The sequence below is a fragment of the Schistocerca gregaria genome, chromosome 7 (genome assembly GCF_023897955.1).
Source record: "Schistocerca gregaria isolate iqSchGreg1 chromosome 7, iqSchGreg1.2, whole genome shotgun sequence".
NCBI lineage: Eukaryota > Metazoa > Arthropoda > Insecta > Orthoptera > Acrididae > Schistocerca > Schistocerca gregaria.
This window is the reverse complement of record NC_064926.1, coordinates 426,568,519-426,589,666: the sequence shown is the minus strand read 5'-3', so window position 1 is coordinate 426,589,666 and position 21,148 is coordinate 426,568,519. Positions and strand designations below refer to the sequence as shown.

Genomic DNA, 21,148 nt, shown 5'->3' with positions numbered 1-21,148 from the left:
TCGTCTGTAAAGAATTCGCGTTAGTATTTTGCAGCCGTGGCTTATTAAACTGATAGTTCGGTAATTTTCACATCTGTCAGCACCTGCTTTCTTTGGGATTGGAATTATTATATTCTTCTTGAAGTCTGAGGGTATTTCGCCTGTCTCATACATATTGCTCACCAGCTGGTAGAGTTTTGTCAGGACTGGTTGTCCCAAGGCCGTCAGTAGTTCTAATGGAATGTTGTCTACTCCGGGGGCCTTGTTTCGACTCAGGTCTTTCAGTGCTCTGTCTAACTCTTCATGCAGTATCGTATCTCCCATTTCGTCTTCATCTACATCCTCTTCCATTTCCATAATATTGTCCTCAAGTTCATCGCCCTTGTATAAACCTTCTATATACTCCTTCCACCTTTCTGCCTTCCCTTCTTTGCTTAGAACTGGGCTGCCATCTGAGCTCTTGATATTCATACACGTGGTTGTCTTCTCTCCAAAGGTCTCTAATTTTCCTGTAGGCAGTATCTATCTTACCCCTAGTGAGATAAGCTTCTACATCCTTACATTTGTCCCCTAGCCATCCCTGTTTAGCCATTTTGCACTTCCTGTCGATCTCATTTTTGAGACGTTTGTATTCCTTTTTGCCTGCTTCATTTACTGCATTTTTATATTTTCTCCTTTCATCAATTAAATTCAATATTTCTTCTGTTACCCAAGGATTTCTAGCAGCCCTCGTCTTTGTACCTACTTTATCCTCTGCTGCTTTCACTACTACATCCCTCAGAGCTACCCATTCTTCTTCTACTGTATTTCTTTCCCCTATTCCTGTCAATTGTTCCCTTATGCTCTCTCTGAAACTCTGTACAACTTCTGGTTCTTTCAGTTTATCCAGGTCCCATCTCCTTAATTTCCCACATTTTTGCAGTTTCTTCAGTTTTAATCTACAGGTCATAACCAATAGATTGTGATCAGAGTTCACATCTGCCCCTGGAAATGTCTTACAACTTAAAACCTGGTTCCTAAATCTCTGTCTTACCATTATATAATCTATCTGATACCTTTTAGTATCTCCAGGGTTCTTCCACGTATACAACTTAAAAACCCAGTATGCCAGTAAAATCTTGGTGTGTTGTAATATTCAAGGGTTTTAATTAGTGTGCCATGTCCCATTGATTACAGTGCAAACACTATGTCTATGTATTGCAGGATGGCGATATGAATCCTTTGCTCTAGTTTGATGGATTCATAATAATGAACATCTGAATCAGACCTAGCAAAGTGTGGTTTGCAAGTCTTTTCCCTCCACTGATTGCTTCCCCTTCCAACTCTACACTTGCAGTGACATCACAGCCTCCCCACAGCCTGTAGTTCGCTTGTTTATCAGCAGTAGAGTCGGACAAACACTTTTAGCTTGCTTCCATAAAAGACAGACTCTTGCACTTTCACTTCCTGTCCAACTGCGAAGAGGCATCGGTGTTTCATTAGACTGGTTAATAGCTGCGTTTTTTTCAAATTAGTTCTCATTAATATTTTGCTATTATTTAGGCTGTCATTTGTTATTACTGTTGCTATTATTCTGAGTTTGATCGTACATATTATTGTTACTATTTTTCTACCACTGTTCTCAATAATGTCAAAACTAATGAATACTGAAAACCGAGTTTTCACAGAGGAGGGGGAGATTAAAAACTTCTTTGTACACAATTCTTATGAAAAGCCTCAATGTTTAATAAGTAAAAAATGCTTGAGTCCATTCCTTGAAACAACATACAGACATTATTCTCATGACAAACAATTTGCTTCATGGGCAAGTTAAAAAAAAAGAAGAGATAAGAGTTGCCTGAACAATCACGTCTTAAAAAGTTTAATGGCATCATATGCGGTATGCTTAAAACTAGCAATAGCTCCAAAAAAATGTGACAGCATACTCATGGAAGAATGTGGAATAGATGACACGAAAGCATTTGGTTTAGATGCTGCTGCTGAGCACTTTAAAACAGTGCTTTGTCACCTAACACAGTAAATAGTAATTGATGTAAGTCATAGCATAACGAAGAAACTAAACAATTTAGTTGCAAGCTGCTGCTATTATTCTTTGTGTGGGGTTGAGAGTGCTGATCAAATAGGTCTTAGTCAACTGCTATTTTTTTTTTTCCTTCTAATAATGAATGACTTTTCTGCCGTGAAGAGTTATTTGCTTTTGTTCGGTTACTCAGAAAAACAGGTTTAGATATTTTTAACAGAGTTAAAAAGTTTGTTGACAAAATTGCCGGTTTAAATAGAGCCCTATAGTTTGCACTGATTGTGCACCAGCTACAGTCACAAGTTAAAAATGGGATCATTGTCAGTTCAGAAAGAAACTGAATAAATTGTTTAACTTCTCATTGCATTATACATCTGGAAGAACTATGTGGGAAAACTGTCAATGCCGTCCACACTGAAATATGTGACGAAAATTATTTTTCAAGGACAATGATGCTGAATATGGAGATATATTTCATTCTGAAATTTGTTGGTAGCATGCTCGAAAATGCTTTGTTCTTATTTTTGCTCTCCAGAAAGAATTTTTCATGGTTTTGAATGGAGAAGTAAAATCAGATACTGGAGAATTTGAAAATAAGCTGAAGGATTCACTACTTCTATCAAAACTGACATTTAAAACAGATTTTACTGATCATTTAAATAATTTTAATTTGTGTTTGCATGGAAAGGAACAGATTGTTTAATGGATGCAAGTGCAACTTGCTTTGTTTTTATTGCAAACCGAACAAGGAACAACGGTGTCATTTCCCAAGTTGCTGTGAACTGAAACAAGAATACATGGAAGTAAAATTTTCAAGATTTACCTCCATTATTGATTAAGTATCTAATGAGTTTTGGAATCATTTTGAAGATTTTAAATCTCATTTTCCTTATCAATACAATTAAAATAATTTTTTTGGATGAAAATACATTTGTGAATTCTTCAATGAAGTACTAAATCTGCTTAGCTTAATGCAGTGACCCATGAGTCTGAAAACCAGCTTTGTTTTGCCACTGAGGAAACTGAAGTCAGTATCACAAAACTGTTCAAGATCAAGTTAAATCAATCTAAGCCAAAAATTTAAATATCTCATTAATGTACATACGAGATGAATAAATAAAAATGAAACTTTTAGTATCTAAGTCGTGTGAGGTTTTAATGCATTGGGAATAGGTAGATCCCCCAACCCATAAGGCCGACAGTCGTTCCTGCGATTAGCCGGGATGGCTATGATGGGGTCGTAACAGCACTGCATGTATCAAGTTGCAGGGGAAGCACTCACTGGAGGTGAATGTCTCTTTGGCCACACTTTGCAAGCCCTGATTTAAATAATTCTTCCATGGTTAGATAATCACTTCCTGCACACAAAAATGAACTTAGCCAATATTGGGCATTAAATAGTTTGAGATTTGTCTGCAAGCCTTCTTGAAATCTGTGTTGTATCAGTTTAATACTCATGATATATCAGTTTAAGTTAACGATTCTCTGCACTACCTCCTACTACAGCTTGATTCCATGCTGGTTATCAGCTGCCTCTATGGCTTTATGTGGCACAGCATGGGGACTTTTTCGCACTTTATGAACATTAAGAATCATCACCTTTAACATATTCTGTAGGGCTAATATTTAGCTACGTCCTCTGACTTCAAAGGGCAACTTTCAAAAACTAAGCATACTAACAACAGCTTCATCATACAGTTATCCTCCCATGAAGTTAATTAACAGGTGGAGCATTAGGCACACCAACATATTAAAAAGAAACAGGCACAATTTGAAAACAACAGCATTCATAAATAACAGGATTCAAACTGCTGCACGTGCATGCTTAGTAGTTGTGTGTTGTGCCACTAGGGGGTGCTAGTTTGGGGTATTCTGTTGTCTGCATTCCTATTTCAACCCTTCACCGATTAATGACAAGGCTGACAAGAAGGAGCAAACAGTCTGTGTGCAATTTTGTTTTCTGTTAGGCAAAACTGCAGCCGAGACTACTGGGGTGCTTTGTCAAGGCTTTTAATGATGATGCGTTGGGGAGTGTTTTCCTCATTTGAAATCTGGCTATGTGCCAACTGATGACATGCCGTGCCCCAGTTGTGCTTCAACAGGAAGAAATAACAAAAACATTGCCACTGTCAAAAGTCCACGGACCATTGACCAAATTTATGAGGAAACAAAAGAGACATGGAGCATGGTCCAAACCGAAGATTTGCACACGAGATGGCATATGCAAAATTTACAGTATCCTGCCTCAAGAGTCCCAGAACTGGTTTCACCAGTGACAAAAGTGTTGGGACAAGCGATTTATGCACACAGACACTACTTTGAAGGTGGCTAAAGTACTGAGAATATACAGCTATAAAAATGCAATATAACAAAATTCCCTCCCTCCATATTCCTTCTCATGATAACATTGCAGATGACTAAGACAGCACCATTCGAGTATTGTGCAGTTCGGCGGTCAGTTGATGGGGAATCCACTGTGCACAGATTTTTCAAAAGTTCAAGTTTTGATACTTTATGAGGTGGGCAGTGCCCGTGCTAATACCCAGTAACTGATGGATCTTGTCCGTGGTGGTTCTTTGATTCTCCAAGATTAAAGCATTAAATTCTGCAACCATTTCCGGTGCAACACATGATGAGTCTGTCCAGAACGAGCATCGCCTGGACTCGTGCCCCTCAAGGAAGTGATTGCACCGTTCCACAACTCTTTAATGACTGAGACTGTACTCACTATACACAGCCTTCATCTGCCTATACATTTCACGGCCTCCAACTCCTTACTCTTCATCCTGCTTACTCAAGTGCATGTTCAGTGGTGGGCGATAACTTGTGTGAGTACCTTCTCTTCGGCATGAAACCACACTGGCGCTATGCAACATCAAATGAAGCACATGTGTCAGTCTCTCTACCAATATATGGTGCCACTATAACCGCAGTTATGTGGTGCCACCTTATGTGTAAGACAAAGATTGACACACTGACCAGGTTTCATTTGAGTGAACCTAATACATCAAAAACAGTTTAGAAAAACATTCGACACTGAATTTTCTGGACTACTTTTTACTCCACTGACTGCTTTCAGAAAAGATCCAGTCACTAAACGTAATATCTGTAATGTAAATGGTCAGCATACAGACATATTTTCACCAAAAAAGAGAGAGTGATTTTTTTGGAAGCAATTTACACAGTCCACATTTTAGCATGATATTGTGAATTTGATTGATAGGATACACAAATATCTAAACTTAATGTGGGGGCAATGAAGATGCTGTAACAGAGTGTCAACCAATTTTGTAAGGTCATCAGGCTTAATGCCTATGACCTGGTCAAAAACAGTATCTTGTGTAGTATTTGCATAGTATGTTGGAGATAGGTTTGGAAACACTCGTAGTATCATTTCACAATCTTATGGTTGCAAATTGTATGCTGATGAGATTCATTTCCTTCTTTTCAAATCTGAATGATTATTTTGAACCCAAGATTTTCTTTTGTTTCTTCTAGCAACCACGTACATCTGCTACAGGATTAAGCAACAATCCAAAGTCATTATATTACATAAAATGTGAATGAATGATTGTGGTTCCTTTATTAAAAATGAAAATAAATTTAACACAATTTTGGCAAAAGACCATTGTTATTAAAAATAATTACTTACATTTTGTTCAACACCTTTCTGTCAATAAAATACTTAAAACTATATACACACTGTACAGTCAATCTTAAAAATTAAAATGAAGTAAAAAACTGATGTCATAAAATGAAAATGAAGTAAAAAATTCATGACATGAAATGAAAATATGCATAAAAGCATTTAAAAAAATCTTGAAACTTTAACATGGCTTCTGTTTTCTCTCTCTGGAGAATTCTAATGTGAAAAGGTGTTTCACAGTCTATTTGTGCTTAATGTTTGGCAATTTTAAGATTTGTACCTTTATTGAGACTAGACGCATTTTGCATAAGCTGTTATCAACTGTGCAAATCTTCAGAATAATTCCTAACATTACCAAGCTTCACCTCTTTAGAAGGCAAACGAAGCAGTGTTGTTTGGAAAATTCACATAACCTTCATGTTTCACACTACCATCTGGAGAAGAGAGAAAATCATTTTCAAAACTTCCTTTTGGATCTTGACCAGATACAGACATGTGATCGAAAGTATCTAGCAGAGCCTTCTCTTTCCCTTTTAACAGACTTTTCTGTTGAGGCATATTCACATAATTGTCAGGTGAAGGATTAATGCGACCAATGTTATGGTAAGCAGGATTTGAAAAACTTGGAGTTATAGTATTTCCATTAACATACGTCCTATGTCCATTTCGTGCACCAGTATCTACACTGTCAGCAGCAGGTTGTTCTGATTCAGAGTCACTCATGCTCTTAAGCATGGGTCGAAACTCTGGACCACGAATAAGTTCCGCTTCTTTAACACGAGACTTTGCTTGAGGCGAACCATCAAAAGTGAAAACATTTCCTTCAGAACGGCTGCTGTGTGGGCTGAATACAGCACCTTCTGAAGTTGACGGACTTCCCATGCACATGTACCCTGAGCTGGCTGGACCATCTGTGGCTTCTGCACCAGAACCAGGAAGAGGACTGCATTGAAAGAAAAACAATAAAAGCATGAGATCAGTGAAGTTACTTAGAAATACTGAACAATAGTTAAATACACTGATAGAAAAAAATCCCAATGCCAAAAAGTAATTAATGTAGAGTAATGAAATTATGGAACATTTTGTCTAGGTAACATATTTAAGTGCTTAAAATTGCAAGATCACACTTAGTGTAACTGCAAGAAAAGCCACTGCAAATGCGAGAGGCTGGTATATTAATAACTAGTGCAACCACTAGACTGTTGAATGCAAGTACAATAATGTGCACATACTGTGTTGTACAGGGGCCAGATTTTAATTTATGAGATCCATGGCTGTTGCACTTGGGTCAGTCAATACAGGGACCGTTAAAGCAGTTTGTGGATGATGCTGTTATCAGATGATGTCACATATGTGTTCGACTGGAGACATATCTGGTGATCCAGCAGGCCGAGGTGACATGTTGACACTCTGAGCATGTTTGGTTACAACAGCAGTATGCAGGAGAGCATTATTCTGTTGGAAAACAGCCCCTGGAATGCTGTTCATGAAGGTCAAATCATCAGATTGACATACAATTTTGCAGTCAGGACACATGGAACAACTACAAGAGTGCTTCTGCTGTCATATGAAATCACACCACAGACCACAATTCCAGCTGTAAGTCCAGTGAGTCTTAAGATGCCAACAGGTTGGTTGCAGGCCCTCATCTGGCTGCCTCCTAACAAAAACACAGCAATTACTGGTACCAAGGCAGAACCAGTTTTCATAAGAAAATACAACAGACCTCTACTCTGAAGTCTTGCTACCTTTGTTAAAGTGTTTATCATTTCTTGAAGTTATTTTTTTTAAAGTCATCTCACACATGCCATCAACAAAAATGATGATTTTCTTTCTATTGAAGGCACAATGAACTAACTCATTTTACATAAATTCTACATGGCATATTTTTACAATATCCCTGCACATGTATTCTCATTCAGTACCAGTCTTATGAACAGTTTGGTGGTTGTTTATGTCATTTGTGATTCCTCTGAGTCAACGTACAAGAACACAGAAGTGCTTCACCTGGAGGAACATCAAACATGTTTATTAGCTTATTTTTTCAATATGATAAATTTATGATTCAGAGAATCTGCCAACAGCGAAGGGGGGGGGATTCTGAACACATTTTCTGGAGTAAACCATACTGGAAAAAATTGTTGAAATTCTGTAGAAACTTTGACGGTATTAATATACAAGCACATTCATGTCCTTGGGTCAATCCTACACTTTGAAACTGGTGTATATAATTTCTATGAATCCATTTAACTGGACTTAAAGTGTACTAGAATTATATAATAGGTATTATTTTCCACAATGCATATTAAATGCATTTTATAACACAAAATTACTTTAAATCTAAAGTGAAGTATCTCAAACATATCTCAATGACACGGTAATATTTGTGACTGTACATGTTATAATGCTAGTCCACTTTCTTGAAAATCTTAGTCACTAGAAAACTGTTTGGAAGCACACAGGTTCAATGTGCGTCACAATTCTCTACTGTCCTGGCAACACTTACTCAGAAGATCAGTGGGTTTACCTACACCTGGAAACAGGAGAACAAGAACACCTATACTGTACCTGTACCTGTGATGAATTCTGAAACCATTTTAAACCTCCAAAAACAGGTAAGTATCAATACTGACAAACTATACATGATTGTGCTTGAGTAAATGGTCTTTTAGTGGTAAGAAGTAAATGAATTTTCTCTAAATTTGATAGTGAAACTTAACTGCCTAATACAGCTGTAAGCTCAAGAAGATTTCATTTAACAGATGATTATTACAGAACATTTGCTAAATGTTACCTGTTGATGTAATCATTATCTTCAATTGGCGACACTAGATTGCCATATGTAGGAGCACTCATCATACTGAGATAATCACTTTGTGTGTTCTGCATCCATTCTGAATTCATGTCTATATATGGATCGTTCAAATCAATATAGTGCTGAAATTAAACAGAACAATGTAGAGTTCCTTACAATAAATTTCTTAATTTTTTGTCAATAAAATGTTTCATTTCAGTCAGAAGGGCATTAGAGAGCAAAAAAAGTAAAAACATGAAACTATGAAGCATGCTGCTCAGACTAAGGCCAAAAATGAATCATGAGACTGAAAGGCCACGAAGCGCTGGTAATGGTGGGGAGGTAAAATATGAAATTAATGACAGAAGTAAATTTACACAGATTGACACAAAATTGTGATTAATTAAATCAATGTTACCTAGGAAGCTAATGATATTTCACTGTAAGGTAATATGAGATGTATTTACTATAATTAATCTGTGAGTTGTTGTGACTTGGTATACAAAAGCTACTGCATGCTTCTTAAAACTAATCCAGTAGAACATAAAACATTTGACCAAATAAGACATGTTTTTTTTTTTTTTTTTTTTTTTTTTTTTTTTTTTTTTTTTTTTTTTAAAGCAAAGGATTTTAGAAACAGGTATTCAAAGTCAAATTAATGAGAAATCAATGCAGTTCCATGAAAGCAACCACTATGCTTCCTAAACAGAATAACACTGAATAAATTCTGACTGAATTTAAATGTAATTACTTACTTTCTTCACACTATCTTCGAGCATATTCCCAATTCTTTCACTTAGTTCCGTAAATGAAGGTCTTTTGTTTGGATTTAAATGCCAACAATCCAGCATTGTCTGGTGGCTGTAAAAAAACCAAAAAAACTGTAAAATTTGAAATATCTTATCCATGAGTCACTACAAATCTGCAATATATGTCAAACTTAAATAGTTTAGAGCTAGTTTTTCTTTCAAGTAGAGGGGCAATTATGGAAGCTATGAGACCACCACCACCACCACCACCACCACCACCACCCCCAGAGGTTTTCCTACATGACTCCTATTCCTTACTCTATCAATACTCCAACCAAAAAACAGGGAGGGAGGGGGTGGGGGAGACCGGGGGGGGGGGAGACCGGGGGGGGGACCGGGGGGGGAGACCGGGGGGGAGACCGGGGGGGGAGACCGGGGGGGAGACCGGGGGGGGAGACCGGGGGGGGAGACCGGGGGGGGAGACCGGGGGGGGAGACCGGGGGGGGAGACCGGGTGGGGGAGACCGGGTGGGGGAGACCGGGTGGGGGAGACCGGGTGGGGGAGACCGGGTGGGGGAGACCGGGTGGGGGAGACCGGGTGGGGGAGACCGGGTGGGGGAGACCGGGGGGGGGAGACCGGGGGGGGGAGACCGGGGGGGAGACCGGGGGGGATCTTTTAGTAGGTGCATATGTGTTACACAGATACTCAACAAACTCCGGTGGCAGATGCTATAACACAGGCGTTATGCATCACAAAGGTGCTACTATTGAATTCTTGAGAGAGCATTTTCTGGTAAGAGTCAGCCACTGCCACATACTGTTACATGGCTTGTGGAGTATGGTTTAGATGTAGATTCTCATGAAGTAATTAGTGCTGTCAACATGTGACGCCACAATGATTTCATGTTTCTAGATTTCCAGAAGGCTTTAACACCATTCTTCACAAGTCACTTCTAATCAAATTGTGTGCTAATGGAGTATTGTCTCAGTTGTATTACTGCATTCATGATTTCCTGTCAGAAATGTCACAGTACGCAGTAATTGATGGAATGTCATTGAGTATAACAGAAGTAATATCTGGCATTCCCTAAAAAAGTGTTAAAGACCCTCTGCTGTGCCTGATCTATATAAACTATTTACTAGACAATCTAAATGATTAATCGAAAATCTCATATAAAGGTGTGAAACAAATACTAACAAATTGATAGAGGGGCAGGCCAGTACCTACCTCACCTCAGTACAGCCGATAGATAACACAAAACAGAACCGAAAATTTACATTCCTAGCTTTCAGAACTTTGTTCCTTCATCAGGGTGCCGAAAGCTAGGAATGTAAATTTTTTGTTTTGTTTTGTGTTATCTATCGGCTGTACTGAGCTGAGGTAAGTACTGGCCAACCCCTCTGTCTCTTTGTTAGTATTTGTTTTACTAGACAATCTGAGTGGCCATCAGACTGTTCTCACATGACACAGTTATGTACCATGTCAAAGTCTTCAGATGATGATCAATTGCTAAATGATTTAGACAACGTATCTGCATGGTGCAAAACATGGTAACTTACTGATGAAAAGTGTGAGGTCGCCCACATGCGTCTAAAGGAAATCCACTAAACTTAAGCTACACGATAAACCACAATAACCTAAAGGCTCTGAGTGTAACTAAATACTTTGAGATTACAATTACCAAAATCTTAAATTGGAACAGACACATACATTACATTGTGGGGAAATCAAACCAAAGACTGTGAATCATTAGAAGAATAGTTAGAAAATACAACAAGTATACTAAAGGGACTGCCAACACTAAACTTTACTGTCCTCTTCTGGCGTATTGCTGTGTGGTGTGCGATCTGCATCATAGAGGATTGGAGGAGGACATCGAGAAAGTTCAAAGATGGGCAGCTCATTTTTTATTATTGCCAAATAGGGGATAGAATGTCAAGGATATGATACGTAAACTGGGTGGCAATCATTAAAACAATGGCACATTTATTTACAGCAGGATATCCTTGTGAAATTTCTTTCACTGTTTTTCTCCTCCAGATGTGAAGATATTTCGTTGGCACCCTCTGACACAGAGAGAGATCACTTCATACTGAAGTAAGAGCAATTGGTCACACGGAAAGATTTAAGTGTAAATTTTTTCTATGTGCTGATCAAGAGTGGAGTAGTAGAGAAACAGCTTTAAGATGGTTTGATGGACTGTTTGCCAGGCACTTAAATGTGAAATGCAAAGTAATCATGTCAGTGCATTTGTAGAAGGATTCCTACACTAGAACAATCCCCTAGAATTGGTCACACTTTTGTCTTGTACGTGTTCTGTCTTACAGACACATCGAAATTCCCCTGAACCCTTCCACAAACCTTCCGTTTGCCTTCTCCAATGACAGATTTTACATAATTTTCCCACTTCATATCACTTCTTAGTGTTACCCCTCAAGACATACACCATTAATTTTCTCCTAGTTATAGGTGGTACCTTGCATTTATCCATATTTGAAGAGAGCTATCATTACATCAAGTGGAAAGAAATTCAGTGCATCAGAAGAGGACTTCATAGAAGCCATACCTGAGCTATGAAGTGGATCCAAGACCTGAACATTGATGTGTAACCAGTAGCTTCTAGCCTCGCATGATACACGTCATATTTCGGTACATCATATCACATTGACAACATGTATACATAAAAATATTTTATTCACTAATTCATTATTTTAAGTATATTTGTATATATATTCCTTTGCATTGTAATGCCACTTTTTGTATATATGCTGCTGGCATGTCTTATGATAAATAAATAATAATTTGTTTAAGTCTTTCCGCAATACCTCACGATTGTCCATTCATGGATACTTTTCTGTAGTGAACTAACTACTTAAACTGCTATTCCTATCTGATAAATTGTTTATGTATTAAGAGAAGATTAAATGACCTATTAAGTTTCCTATGAGCACACTCAACATTTTTTTTTTCCTGAAAAATATTTGCAGTCCAGTATAGCATACCAGGTTCAGTCAATTCATTACTCACCAGTGCAATTTCACATCTGCAGAGACATTGCTTAAGGTAACATCTTGGTTACCCTTGATGTTGATGTGGTACAATGCTGTTGTTTTGTGCACCTACATTTTACTCTTTTTGTATACTGGAATTGGCTGCAGTGCCTGGTATTGCCTGGGATGTTTAATATCTGCCTGCCACACAAAGTGATTGGCCCTGTGCCTTGTCAATACTCGTAATGAATGCAAGCTCCATTGCAAACTGCAATCACTTTAAAACAAAGGGCATATTTGAACCACTAGGTGTCAACAGAATGTGATGAATGACTGTCTTCACCTGTGGTATTAATAAAAATCAGGGTCTAGGTTCCTGGCTATGACTTTTGCAAATAAACACCAAATCCAAACCAAAAGTTTAGTGATAACAATTACATCACAGATTATGCACTGCCTTAGTATTTGTATGGTATTGTGAACTTCAATAATAAAAATAACTACAAAATACGGACTAAAACATCATCTATGGTGTGTGTCGTATGTAACAATGGCAATTAATAAGAGTCTGTTATCATGTTTCTGTTAAATTATTAAGGTTTTGCTTGTCCTACAATCTAGTGACATCTGATGGTACTATTTCTCAGATGGGCATTCCCATTTTAATTCATTCCCACAATAGGAGTTATAGACAGTTTACGACAACTCATTTTGTTTGATAGGCATTTAATTTTTCATTAATTATCTCCATTCTTTCATTTGAATGTAGAAATTTGGAATCAGTCTGCCAAGAACTTTAAACTAAATTGATCAAGTAGTTTTCAGGATATTTGGTAACAATGTTTCTCCTTTTAGATATTTTATACATATTTATAAATTGTGTATATTAAAAAGAAAAAAGAATTCGATGTTTGGTATATTAAACATTTACAAACTGACATGGCACAATAGGCCTACAACAAGGATCGGTAATCACACAGGAATGGGGTGGGAGGTGGGGGGGGGGGGGGGGGGGTCACAAAGGCCACCTGTGGCAACTAAACTACTAAATGGTGTTGCAGTTATTTAGTCACATGCTACAAATGTGGACGCTCACTACAGGAGATGCTCAAAGTTTTGACTAGATGCCTCAAGACACACCTTACATTGATGTTGCATTGAACCGGGAGTAGTATGGGGAATAGCAGTGACATGGGATACACCTTGTGTACTTATTGAAAATAAAACACACAAACACACACACAAAATTTCTAGCTTTCGCAACCAGCAGTTGCTTCTTCAGGAACGAGGGAAGGAGAGGGAAAGACAAAAGGATGTGGGTTTTAAGGAAGAGGGTAAGGAGTCATTCCAATCCCAGGAGCGGAAAGACTTACCTTAAGAGGAAAAAAAAACACGTACTTTACAAATGTGTGCTTGCGCGCATGGACACGCGTATGTGCGCGAGTGCACACCTGTCCCCTCCCCCCCCCCACCCGGGACACAAACGACTCCCCCCTCCCCTCCCCTCCCCCTCCGAAAGCCCGATTTCCGATGCCTGTGCCCGCCCACGTATCCATTGACCCGCCAGCACTCCCGCCCGGCAAGTCACATCAACCCTGCCCTCAGACATATTTTTCCCACATGGAATGTTTCCCTCTACATATATAAGGATGATGTGACCCACCAAACAAAAGCGCTGGCAGGTCCACACACACACACACACACACACACACACACACACACACACACACACACCTTTCAGCCTTCAGATCACGAATAGCTTGGGCTTCAGCAGTGGTGATGTTGGGAGTAGGATTAAGGTTTTTTTAAGGATTGAGAGGCAAGACTGGAAGTAAGAAATTCTTGGAAGGTTTGGAGAGGGTGATTTTGAGGAAGAGGAGGCGGGACCTGCTGTGACGGAGGACGGAACTGTTCCAGGAAGGGTTCAATTTGGATAGTGTCTTGGGGAGTTGGATCATTAGGAGTAGGATTATGATCATTTTTCTTCGTGGCAAAGTGATATTTGCAGCAGAGAGTACGAGTGTAGGACAGTAGATCTTTGACGAGGGCTGTTTACTTGAATCTGGGAGTGGGGCTGAAGGTGAAGCCTTTTGCATAGGACAGAGGTTTCGGATTGGGAGAGAGGTTTGGAGGAAAGGTTAACTACTGAATTGGGGTGTTGTGGTTCCAGATTGTGTTGACTAGAATTTTGAGGTGTTGGGGGGAGTGGAGCTGGAAGTGGGAGATTGAGTACATGGGTGAGACTGGGTTTGTTTGCAATGAGAGGAGGTTGAGGTTTGCTGGAAAGGTCGTGAAGGGTGAGTGAGTTGCCCTTCCGGAGGTGGGAAACCAGCAGATTGGATAGTTTGAGGTGGAGGGTGGGATGCTGTTCTAATTTGCGGTTGCCCTGTAGGAGGATGCTCTGATCAGTTAGTGTGGATGTGGGAGAGGAAAGATTGAGGACTTTTATTAAGGATAGGAGTTGACAGGTGTGTTCATTGGCTGAGTTGATGTGAAGGTGAAGGATTAGGTAAGTGAGGGCAATGGATTGTTCAGTTTGGAACTGGTATGGGGACTGATGGAAGGAAAGGTTGCAGCCAGAGATGGGAACTTCAAGTGTGAGGCCTTTGGAGGTAATGCCAAATGTCAGACAAGCCTGAGAACATTAAATATGGGAGCGTAATCTGGCTAGGGCAAAGGCATGTTTGCGGAGGGAATGTAAATAAAACTTAATGGGGTCGTTGTGGGGGTGTTGTGAGGGTGACATGGTAGTAGAAGGTGGAAAGTGTACATGAGGCTGAAATGAAAATAAAAATATATAGGGAGAGATAATGGTGAACTAGAAAGCAACTGGAGGTCTGGTGGGGAAAAAAGGTGAAAAAGTGTTGGTTAAAGCTGGGCTATGTTGATCCTGTGGTGAACTTGGGTTGGTAGACAACGATGTGCATAAAGGTTAGATGGTTGTGTTGCCGCCAAAACACGTTAAAGGGTGGAGAAATTCAGAAAGTTTCGAAAAAAATACGTGTAACTGTATTAAAAGGAGTGGTTTTGTGGTGGCAGATTATGAAAATGAGGCTAACAATTGTCTGATGAAGAAATAATGACGTTAAAACCTGTGGGAAGCGACTAAAAATTATCAGTGATGTGGGAAAAATGGAAATGGAAATAAAGCAAAAGTTATTAGAACTAGCCGAAATTGTTGTTTAATAGGTGAAAGGAACTGTTGGTGAACTAGAAACGGTGGATTTTATAGCAGCGGTAGTGTTGAAGGGGGGGGGGGGGGGGGAATAATAATTTGGTTATGGTTTGGAAGTGGGTTATGTATTATTGAGAATATATAGGCAAGATAAAATTATATATTAGATTACGGTAAAAAGGAGAAGGTGAATACAAAGTGAAACTACTGGCAAAAACAGAAAGAGAAAATAAGACGACAAAAGATTTCGAAATGCACAGTGACAATAACAAACTTAATTGTTGGGTTCAAATTATTGATATGAATATAATAGAGGGAAACATCCTATGTGGGAAAAATATATCTAAAAACAAAGATGATGTGACCCACCAAACAAAGGGGCTGGCAGGTCGATAGACACACAAAACAAACACACACACAAAACCCAAGCCCCCGCAACCCACGGCCGCCCCACCAGGAAAGAGGGAAGGAGTTGGAAAGACGACAGGATGCGGGCCCCAAGGGAGGGGGAAAGGAGCCACCCCCAATCCCGGGAGTGGAAAGACCCACCCTAGGGCGGAAAAAAGGACACACACACACACACACACACACACACACACACACACACACACACACACACACACATTTGTAAAGGCAAAGAGTTTGGGCAGAGATGTCAGTCAAGGCGGAAGTACAGAGATAAAGATGTTGTTGAAAGAAAGGTGAGGTATGAGCAGCGGCAACTTGAAATTAGCGGAGGTTGAGGCCTGGCGGATAACGAGAAGAGAGGATATATTGAAGGGCAAGTTCCCATCTCCGGAGATCGGATAGGTTGGTGGTGGTGGGAAGTATCCAGATAACACGGACGGTGTAACACTGTGCCAAGACGCGCTGGCCGTGCACCAAGGCATGTTTGTTTAGCCACAGGGTGATCCTCATTACCAACAAACACTGTCTGCCTGTGTCCATTCATGCGAATGGACAGTTTGTTGCTGGTCATTCCTACATAGAAAGCTTCACAGTGTAGGCACGTCAGTTGGTAAATCACGTGGGTGCTTTCACACGTGGCTCTGCCTTTGATCGTGTACACCTTCCGGGTTACAGGACTGGAGTAGGTGGTGGTGGGAGGGTGCATGGGACAGGTTTTACACCGGGGCGGTTACAAGGGTAGGAGCCAGAGGGTAGGGAAGATGGTTTGGGGATATCATAGGGATGAACTAAGAGGTTACGAAGGTTAGCTGGACGGCAGAAAGACACTCTTGGTGGAGTGGGGAGGATTTTGTGAAGGATGGATCTCATTTCAGGACAGGATTTGAGGAAGTCGTATCCCTACTGGAGAGGCACATTCAGAGTCTGATCCAGTCCCATAAAGTATCCTGTCACAAGTGGGGCACTTTTGTGGTTCTTCTGTGGGAAGTTCTGGGTTTGAGGGGATGAGGAAGTAGCTTTGGTTATGGGCTAGGGAAAGGGCTAATTCTGAAGCATTTTTGGGTGGGTGGGGGGGGGGGGGGGGGGGGAGGGAGTCGTTCCGGTGCGTGTCCATCCGCACGTGCACGGGCGCGGGCAGACAATTTTGAAGTACCTGTCCTTTTTTCCCCCTTAAGGTAAGTCTTTCCACTCCTGGGATTGGAATGACTCCTTACCCTCTCTCTTAAAACCCACATCCTTTCGTCTTTCCCTCTCCTTCCCTCGTTCCTGAAGAAGCAACCGCCGGTTGCGAAAGCTCAAATTTTGTGTGTATGTTTGTATGTCTATCGACCTGCCAGCACTTGTATATCTCCTAGCCTATTGACTATTTCTGCCCAAATATCCATTAGGAGACATTGTGTGTGAACTCTTGGCTGATTTACTTCAGATTTCTACACACACACACACACACACACACACACACACACACACACACACACATTAAAAACAAAGATTCCAAGACTTACCAAGCGGGAAAGCGCCGGCAGACAGGCACATGAACAAAACACACAAACACACACACAGAATTGCTAGCTTTCGCAACCGATGGTTGCTTCTTCAGGAAGGAGAGGGAAAGACGAAAGGATGTGGGTTTTAAGGGAGAGGGTAAGGAGTCATTCCAATCCCGGGAGCGGAAAGACTTCCCTTAGGGGAAAAAAAGGACAGGTGTACACACACACACACACACACACACACACACACACACACACACACACACACACTTATCCATCCGCACATACACAGACACAAGCAGACATATTTAAAGGCAAAGATTAAGGGCAGAGATGTCAGTCGAGGCGGAAGTACAGAGGCAAAGAAGTTGTTGAAAGACAGGTGAGGTATGAGTGGCGGCAACTTGAAATTAGCGGAGGTTGAGGCCTGGCGGATATCGAGAAGAGAGGATATACTGAAGGGCGAGTTCCCATCTCCGGAGTTCGGATAGGTTGGTGTTGGTGGGAAGTATCCAGATAACTCTGACGGTGTAACACTGTGCCAAGATGTGCTGGCCGTGCATCAAGGCATGTTTAGCCACAGGGTGATCCTCATTACCAACAAACACTGTCTGCCTGTGTCCATTCATGCGAATGGACAGTTTGTTGCTGGTCATTCCCACATAGAAAGCATCACAGTGCAGGCAGGTCAGTTGGTAAATCACGTGGGTGCTTTCACATGTGGCTCTCCCTTTGATCGTGTACACCTTCCGGTTTACAGGACTGGAGTAGGTGGTGGTGGGAGGGTGCATAGGACAGGTTTTACACCGGGGCGCGGTTGCAAGGGTAGGAGCCAGAGGGTAGGGGAGGTGGTTTGGGGATTTCATAGGGATAAACCAAGAGGTTACGAAGGTTAGGTGGACGGCGGAAAGACACTCTTGGTGGAGTGGGGAGGATTTCATTAAGGATGGATCTCATTTCGGGGCAGGATTTTAGGAAGTCGTATCCCTGCTGGAGAGCCACATTCAAGGTCTGATCCAGTCCCGGGAAGTATTCTGTTACAAGTGGGGCACTTTTGGGGTTCTTCTGTGAGAGGTTCTGGGTTTGAGGGGATGAGGAAGTGGCTCTGGTTATCTGCTTCTGTACCAGTTTGGGAGGGTAGTTGCGGGATGCGAAAGCTGTTTTCAGGTTGTTGGTGTAATGGTCGAGGGATTCAGGACTGGAGCAGATTCGTTTGCCACGAAGGCCTAGGCTGTAGGGAAGGGACCGTTTGATATGGAATGGGTGGCAGCTGTCATAATGGAGGTACTGTTGCTTGTTGGTGGGTTTGATGTGGACGGATGTGTGCAGCTGACCATTGGACAGATGGAGGTCAACGTCTAGGAAAGTGGCATGGGATTTGGAGTAGGACCAGGTGAATCTGATGGAACCAAAGGAGTTGAGGTTGGAGAGGAAATTCTGGAGTTGTTCTTCACTGTGAGTCCAGATCATGAAGATGTCATCAATAAATCTGTACCAAACTTTGGGTTGGCAGGCTTTGGTAACCAAGAAGGCTTCCTCTAAGCGACCCATAAATAGGTTGGCATACGAGGGGGCCATCCTGGTACCCATGGCTGTTCCCTTTAATTGTTGGTATGTCTGGCCTTCAAAAGTGAAGAAGTTGTGGGTCAGGATGAAGCTGGCTAAGGTGACGAGGAAAGAGGTTTTAGGTAGGGTGGCAGGTGATCGGCGTGAAAGGAAGTGCTCCATTGCAGCGAGGCCCTGGACGTGCGGGATATTTGTGTATAGGGAAGTGGCATCAATGGTTACAAGGATGGTTTCCGGGGGTAACAGACTGGGTACAGATTCCAGGCATTCGAGAAAGTGGTTGGTGTCTTTGATGAAGGATGGGAGACTGCATGTAATGGGTTGAAGGTGTTGATCTACGTAGGCAGAGATACGTTCTGTGGGGGCTTGGTGACCAGCTACAATGGGGCGGCCAGGATGTTTGGATTTGTGAATTTTAGGAAGTAGGTAGAAGGTAGGAGTGCGAGGTGTCGGTGGAGTGAGGAGTTTGATGGAGTCAGGTGAAAGGTTTTGTAGGGGGCCTAAGGTTCTGAGGATTCCTTGAAGCTCCGCCTGGACATCAGGAATGGGATTACCTCGGCAAACTTTGTATGTAGAGTTGTCTGAAAGCTGACGCAGTCCCTCAGCCACATACTCCCGACGATCAAGTACCACGGTCGTGGAACCCTTGTCAGCCGGAAGAATGATGATGGATCGGTCAGCTTTCAGATCACGGATAGCCTGGGATTCGGCTGTGGTGATGTTGGGAGTAGGATTAAGGTTTTTCAAGAAAGATTGAGAGGCAAGGCTGGAAGTGAGAAATTCCTGGAAGGTTTGGAGAGGGTGATTTTGAGGAAGAGGAGGTGGGTCCCGCTGTGATGGAGGACGGAACTGTTGCAGGCAGGGTTCAATTTGGATAGTGTCTTGGGGAGTTGGATCATTAGGAGTGGGATTATGATCATTTTTCTTCGTGGCAAAGTGATATTTGCAGCAGAGAGTACGAGTGTAGGACAGTAGATCTTTGACGAGGGCTGTTTACTTGAATCTGGGAGTGGGGCTGAAGGTGAAGCCTTTTGCATAGGACAGAGGTTTCGGATTGGGAGAGAGGTTTGGAGGAAAGGTTAACTACTGAATTGGGGTGTTGTGGTTCCAGATTGTGTTGACTGGAATTTTGAGGTGTTGGGGGGAGTGGAGCTGGAAGTGGGAGATTGAGTAGATGGGAGAGACTGGGTCTGTGTGCAATGAGAGGAGGTTGAGGTTTGTTGGAAAGGTTGTGGAGGGTGAGTGAGTTGCCTTTCCGGAGGTGGGAAACCAGGAGATTGGATAGTTTTTTGAGGTGGAGGGTGGGATGCTGTTCTAATTTGCGGTTGCCCTGTAGGAGGATGCTCTGATCAGTTAGTGTGGATGTGGGAGAGGAAAGATTGAGGACTTTTATTAAGGATAGGAGTTGACAGGTGTGTTCATTGGCTGAGTTGATGTGAAGGTGAAGGATTAGGTAAGTGAGGGCAATGGATTGTTCAGTTTGGAACTGGTATGGGGACTGATGGAAGGAAAGGTTGCAGCCAGAGATGGGAACTTCAAGTGTGAGGCCTTTGGAGGTAATGCCAAATGTCAGACAAGCCTGAGAACATTAAATATGGGAGCGTAATCTGGCTAGGGCAAAGGCATGTTTGCGGAGGGAATGTAAATAAAACTTAATGGGGTCGTTGTGGGGGTGTTGTGAGGGTGACATGGTAGTAGAAGGTGGAAAGTGTACATGAGGCTGAAATGAAAATAAAAATATATAGGGAGAGATAATGGTGAACTAGAAAGCAACTGGAGGTCTGGTGGGGAAAAAAGGTGAAAAAGTGTTGGTTAAAGCTGGGCTATGTTGATCCTGTGGTGAACTTGGGTTGGTAGACAACGATGTGCATAAAGGTTAGATGGTTGTGTTGCCGCCAAAACACGTTAAAGGGTGGAGAAATTCAGAAAGTTTCGAAAAAAATACGTGTAACTGTATTAAAAGGAGTGGTTTTGTGGTGGCAGATTATGAAAATGAGGCTAACAATTGTCTGATGAAGAAATAATGACGTTAAAACCTGTGGGAAGCGACTAAAAATTATCAGTGATGTGGGAAAAATGGAAATGGAAATAAAGCAAAAGTTATTAGAACTAGCCGAAATTGTTGTTTAATAGGTGAAAGGAACTGTTGGTGAACTAGAAACGGTGGATTTTATAGCAGCGGTAGTGTTGAAGGGGGGGGGGGGGGGGGAATAATAATTTGGTTATGGTTTGGAAGTGGGTTATGTATTATTGAGAATATATAGGCAAGATAAAATTATATATTAGATTACGGTAAAAAGGAGAAGGTGAATACAAAGTGAAACTACTGGC

General features: G+C 41.4%; 1 protein-coding gene across 3 annotated transcripts in view; it reads right to left on the bottom strand.

Moving 5' to 3' along the window:
- Positions 1–5,563: 5,563 nt before the first annotated feature.
- LOC126282034 (vascular endothelial growth factor receptor kdr-like) overlaps positions 5,564–21,148 on the bottom strand; it is a 329,784-nt gene continuing 314,199 nt past the window's right edge. For all 3 annotated transcript variants that reach the window (XM_049981445.1, XM_049981444.1, XM_049981446.1), the window contains 3 exons: positions 9,195–9,300; positions 8,440–8,582; positions 5,564–6,588 (listed from right to left, as the gene is read on the bottom strand). In XM_049981445.1, coding sequence (XP_049837402.1) covers positions 6,015–6,588; positions 8,440–8,582; positions 9,195–9,300 — 823 coding nt within the window. In that variant the 3' untranslated portion in view covers positions 5,564–6,014. The remainder of the gene's footprint in view (positions 6,589–8,439; positions 8,583–9,194; positions 9,301–21,148) is intronic.